Here is a 5,860-nt window from a genome sequence, read left to right as displayed (position 1 = left end):
CTAGGTTTCTTGAGCATATTTTTTAAACCATTGTTGAACTCCTTGATATTGATTTCTCTCCCTTTTATCCTAGCTACGATTCTTGCATCTTTTTGAGAGCTTTGAAAGAGGATATCTCGATCTACAACTTCAACCAGTCCCTTGGGATTTAGATCTTAGAGTCTTTTCTTGACCTTCATCATTTTTCTTCCTCTCTAATTTTTCCCTAGCAGTATTGCTTTTGTAGAATTTCAGTGTGAAAAATTCGAACACCTTTAGCATGTGAGTTCGCCAAGTTAATTAAAAATCAAATTTTTTATGGTTTATGTAAAAAAGAGGAACTTTATCTTATAAACAACCTTATTCTTAGCACTGAATTTTGTCCTTTTTACACACGACATATGACAAATCGATTTTTCCTGAAACGACTTTGTGAGCATGTAGCACGTGAAGATGTATATGCGGATTTTTAGTTTCAATTTTTTTAAAAAAATTCAAAATATGTCTAAAATGTATTTTAAATTGAAAGGATCATATGCTTCCATGTTTCAAAACACCACTCTCTTAGATAGATACATCTATATATCCAGATAAAATTGAGTAAATTTATTTTTCGTAACAAAGGGAATAGAAAATGTAACCCGATGTTGTTTTCGCGTGACGCACCAGGCAGCCACCTGTCCCATTGCAACACACCGGTATCCAAAAACCAATTTACAAAGCCATGGCGTCTACCTACCTGCTACCATATCCTCTCCCATTGACTCCGCCTCCAGCGTTCGCATCCCGCTGCCGCGTCCCGATGGCCTCCGCCGCCCCCCTCGGTACGTGCCCAATTTGGGAGCAGTTCCTTCGTTTTCTCGCAAATACTTTCAGAATCTTAATTTGACCTAGCCAAATTTGGGTTGCAACTGCGGAACGCATATCTCATGCTAGATCAGGGAGAATTGTTGAAATTGGGCAGGGTTGATTGGGCAGAAATGTCCTAACTTTAGTAATTCGGCAGGAAGTAGTTCTGAGTTCCACGCAGGGAAGATCATCCTCAGTTGGAACTTCGCAAGCACGAAATACAGCAATGTGCCAAGGGATTCCGTATTTAGAGGGTCCGTCGATGCAATTTACATGATAAACATTGACTCGATGCTTATTCTAATGCCTATTTAGGCTCTGTTCTGATTTACTTTAAGGGGAAGCCTTCTTTGACGCTTATTATAGTCAGCGCCCTTGTTTGGTTCTGCTGCAACATGACTCTGCACATGCGTCCCTATCTGACAGGGAGCCTCTTTAAGTCTATCCTCTTTATTTTCTATTTTTTCTTTGATGAGTATCTCATGACACAGGGGTCACGGTGTCCACATCGGAGAGTGTTGGTCAGAATGATTTGCTGATTGTTGGGCCAGGTGTGCTTGGTCGAATCGTAGCTGAGAAATGGCAACAGGTAGGATAAGTATCTTCTTGGCAGAGTGGCTTAGCTTCTGTTTAAACATATCAAGTACTTTCTTATACCATGTTGAGCTGATGGTCTGATTATCTTGATAAGAGATTTGAGTTTCCCATGCTAATGAAACATTATTTTCGTCATGTTCAAATCAAGTCTTGTTTCTAGTTAAGAAGAGATTGGTTCGTTATAGCATGTTACCAATTTCCTTCCGTGACATAAGGAACTAGTAAATATGACACTGGCCAGTAGATCTTTTCTTTGAATCTCGATTACATTTTTATATATTAGCCACATGTACATTTCTGTCTGTAAAATGTGAGAATTGTATCCTTTGGTTTTAACATCTGCTTTGTAGATATCATAAAGAATTCAAATATAGCTTTAATGTATCTTACAGGAGCATCCAGGTTGCAAAATTTTTGGCCAGACTGCAACCACAGATCATCACAGTGAACTAACTAAAATTGGGATAATTCCCTCCCTGAAGGGATCCAGAGTTGGTCAGAAAGTCCCATACGTTATTTTCTGTGCTCCTCCATATCGTACGGATGATTACCCTGGAGATCTTAGGTAACTAAGGTGTATGATCGTTTATGCATTTGAGAATAAACTAGATGTTTTTTTCATATGTAGTAAACTATATACGATGGTAATGATCATGGCTGGATTTATCCTGATAGAAAAATGAAATCTTCAAAATTGCATGCTTACAATATATGATTAACGTTCGGCGACATGCATCTAGAAAATAGTTGTGTAATGGCTACAGAGTACAGAGCAAATGTTATGGAAATAGAAAGTACATGATTACATGCGAACACAGTTTTTTAGGTTTTATCTTCTCATGTCTTGAACATGCAAAACTATTTTTTTATTATGGATGAAAATATTTGTTCACAGGAAGCACAACTGTTTTTTCAAATCCATGTCGGTGATATTTCATTTTAGCGATGACATATATGACCTCGGGTTGTTTAAGTCATGCATGACGTTTTCGCTCATTAATCCAACCCATGGAGGGAAATATGTAGTTTGCATTCGTAATCCTTGTGTTAATACTCGACTCGAGCGCAGGGATCAACTTAAATTCAAAGAGAAACATGGTGTGCATTATTACAAGGAACTGCACATGGGCACACTGAGAAATCTTACTATACCAATTGTTGATAAAAACACGGCTGAAGTTTTCTTACCTCCATCTGTTTTGTTATAAGGCAACTTTGGTTCCGAGTTTTCCCATCGCTCCTACAGAAATTTGTGAAAACTGAAGCTTATGTTTCAAACTTCATAAGCACATTTCAAGGACCAAGACGATGAAAACATTAAAGTCACATACATAAAATGAACATTTCATTCAAAACTAACTTTGTAGGGGCTTTGGCTGAAATACAAGGCATCATTATTTTCCACTTGATTGGCAGGAATCCTGGCTATATTCAATAATGTATGTGTACATACTATTGATATGGAAAATAATAATATCATTACAGTAAAACATGATATGCATCTTTATTGGGCACAACAGTGTATCAAGGAAGGACATGTAGAACAACTTATTTGAGAAAACATGTGCAGAGTTGCAGCATCAAATTGGAGTGGGGAAGGCTCTTTCCTTTTTACATCAAGTACTGCCGTGTATGACTGCAATGACAATGGATTATGCAGCGAGGTAGAAGTTTAAATCTAAACTGAACTTCTTATTGTAAAGAATCAAAGATTTCTTAGCCATTTTTTCATCTGCTTTGGGTAAGAAAAATATAATGATAAGTCAATCATTATGTAAGCTAGAAAATGCAATGTTCCGAAAGGTTTTACTCCATTGCCGATGCTCTGGTATTACCTCCAACTATCTTGTTTTTATTTAGCCTTGATTTTCCATTTTACTTCTGTAGGATTCTCCTTGCGTGCCAATTGGTAGGAGCCCTCGTACTGATGTCCTTCTGAACGCAGAAAATGTTGTCCTCGAGGCAGGAGGCTGTGTCGTCCGGCTAGGAGGACTTTATATATCCTTACCAAGAGGCTACTTTTTTTTTATTCCAAACATCAAGCATTGTTAAATACAATTTTTTTTCCATACTCTTATGAGCACATTAGAGTGGAGACAAACAGTAAGTTTTTTTCCTTGACTTGAAACACAAAATGGATCAAGGTCCTCATGTTTTCTGGCTGTCCAAAGGAACTGTAGATGCACGACCAGATCTCATAATCAATCTGATCCATTATGAAGTAAGATCTTCTACTTATTTATTATATGATAGGATGGTCCTTTGATGAGTATGTTTGCAGTTCGGATGTTGTAGAGTCAAGAGAGAATTTACTTATCCAGTTACGACACGCAGTTTGTACGACATATGCCAATCCAACCCATATTTGATCACACTTCATCCTTGGCCCTAGCCCTACTTTTTTCCTCTTTACAATGCAAATTCTCGCAGTATTATACGGTACCCAGCCCTATTTTATTTTTCTGTTGATATAATTAAATTCTCTCAAGATGTTTGCCCTGTTGATTACATGTGGGTGAAATGATTTGTCAGGGTATATTTACTATGCAGTCTTCATGTTTGTTATCATCTTTTTATGCTATTTGCAGGATGCTGCTTCTCTTGGGATTACCATCATGAAAAGGAAACTTCGTGGTCGTGTCTTTTTGGGCTGTGACAACCAGCCTCTGTCCAGGTCACTGCAACCTTCATCCTTTTCAGCTCACGGACTGCCCAACTAACTTCAGTTTTGGTCTGCATTGCAAGTGTACTAATATGAGTCTGGGGGCTTTGCAGGCAAGAAATAATGGACCGTGTCAACAGGAGTGGGAAGTTTGACGGCAACTTTGAGGGCTTCACAGGTAGGTTGTCTAGTCTAGCTGTTTATCGGACAAAAAGTTACTAAGCCTTACAGAGTTCATTTTCCTTCACTTCAGGGACGGATGGTCCATTAGGGAAGAGGATGGATAATTCCAAAACTCGAGCTGAGATCGGGTGGCAGCCCAAATATTCTAGCTTCACAGAGTTCCTTGGTCTCAGCAATTGACATCTTGCCAACTGCAACATACCTCTGATTCCAGATATATAAACCAATACAGCCGATCTGATAGAGGATACAACCTAAGTATGAATTTCTTCGATAGTTGTCTTATGTTCCTTTCGCCTTCTTATGTTATGCTAATGTAAGAACCGGATTTATATAGTATAATATAAGATGGTGCATTTTGGAGCTCTAGCTTTCTTTTTTATTAAGAAGAACAGAATTGACTAGTTTATAAGCGGAACTGGTCAGAAGGGTGGGCCTGGCGCCACCTCCACTTATGCCCTCTGGGTCCAGATCAGCCTCATTGCACAGAAAGTTAAAGGGAAATGCTGCCTAGAAGTTTCCTTCTCCAGCATTGAGTACGCCCTATAAGGAAACTTGCAAAAATCAGGAGCTCTGGTTTTTCGTTAAGAATAGTATAATTGAGTAGTTTATAAGGGGAACTAAGTTGGAAAAGGATACCAACCAGTTTACAAGAAAAACTAGACAAAAAAATGTGGCACAATGAAAACTAGACAAGAAAATCATGTGGCACAATGTTATATGAAAAATCGGCAAAAACCGTACACACGGCCACACTACCTAGTTGAACTACACAAGCTAACAGCGGATAGTGTGACCGCCTTATCCACGTCCGTGGAAAGAAGTCAAAGCTAAAGAGTGATAACTGATAAGTCAAGGTGAAGAGGAGTGATTGGGCCCTTCAAGCTCTACAAAAGAAAGCAAACCTACTACCAGATACTTGTGGCTACTCGATTCCTGCAATTTGGATCGTTCGATCTTAGCTAGCAGACAGATTCATAGTTTAGTTCATCACCAACCATGACATATGTGGAGATTGACCCCTCCACCTTTTTCTATTGCTACACACGGTCCGTCCCTGGTTTTTGTCTGAGCATCTCCAGTCGCGTCCCCCAAACCGTCCCCCAAACCGCGCCGGATCGAGCGTTTGGGGGACGTGTTTTGTTCGTGCCGCGTTTGGGGGACGTCGCTCCCCAGCCGCGTCCCCCAAACGCCGCCCCCAATCAGAAATTCAAATAGATGCATTCAAAAGAGATCGTTCCCGCCGATTCGTCGCGATCAGAATAGCGGCGATCGATCAAAGTACTGAGCGCGCGATCATATTACAGACCGGTGGTGTATGCAAATTAGAAGAAGGGAAAGGGGTTGGGCGACGGCGTCGTATCCTGAGTCGACGCAGGCCCGTCGAGCACGATGACCTCGTCGCGATCCGCCCGTTGCCGTGCATGGTTCGTCCGCTCCGTCGCCGACGCAGAGGCCGACGCAGGTGTAGCGAGTAGAAGACGCGTCGGCCCGCTCTTGATGCACCGCCGCTGCCGCCGATGCCGCTGCCGGGGCCGCCGCGTCCGCCGCCGCCATTTTGGCTTCGATGTCGTCGAGGATCCGGCCTTT

The 5,860-nt window shown here is 40.9% G+C and overlaps 1 protein-coding gene across 1 annotated transcript; it reads left to right on the top strand.

The window, feature by feature from the left end:
- Positions 1-669: 669 nt before the first annotated feature.
- LOC124660934 lies at positions 670-4,639 on the top strand. Its single transcript, XM_047198785.1, has 9 exons — positions 670-803; positions 1,320-1,417; positions 1,818-1,990; positions 2,996-3,089; positions 3,313-3,423; positions 3,557-3,646; positions 4,014-4,099; positions 4,201-4,265; positions 4,341-4,639. Exons 1-9 carry the CDS (start codon positions 704-706, stop codon positions 4,448-4,450), a joined length of 927 nt encoding a protein of 308 aa, XP_047054741.1. The 5' UTR covers positions 670-703; the 3' UTR covers positions 4,451-4,639.
- Positions 4,640-5,860: the final 1,221 nt, after the last annotated feature.

This window comes from Lolium rigidum, chromosome 6 (assembly GCF_022539505.1).
Source record: "Lolium rigidum isolate FL_2022 chromosome 6, APGP_CSIRO_Lrig_0.1, whole genome shotgun sequence".
Lineage (NCBI taxonomy): Eukaryota > Viridiplantae > Streptophyta > Magnoliopsida > Poales > Poaceae > Lolium > Lolium rigidum.
Note: the sequence above shows the minus strand (reverse complement) of the source record. Positions and strands in the feature narration are given on the sequence as shown.

What these genes read in the sequence shown, in the direction of transcription:
- LOC124660934 (XM_047198785.1), top strand. Translation starts at nt 704, where the DNA reads ATGGCGTCTACCTACCTGCTACCATATCCTCTCCCATTGACTCCGCCT. An exon ending in ACAATGGATTATGCAGCGAG is followed by an intron (nt 3,090 to 3,312) that starts GTAGAAGTTTAA and finishes TTACTTCTGTAG; the next exon opens with GATTCTCCTTGCGTGCCAAT. An exon ending in TCAATCTGATCCATTATGAA is followed by an intron (nt 3,647 to 4,013) that starts GTAAGATCTTCT and finishes TGCTATTTGCAG; the next exon opens with GATGCTGCTTCTCTTGGGAT.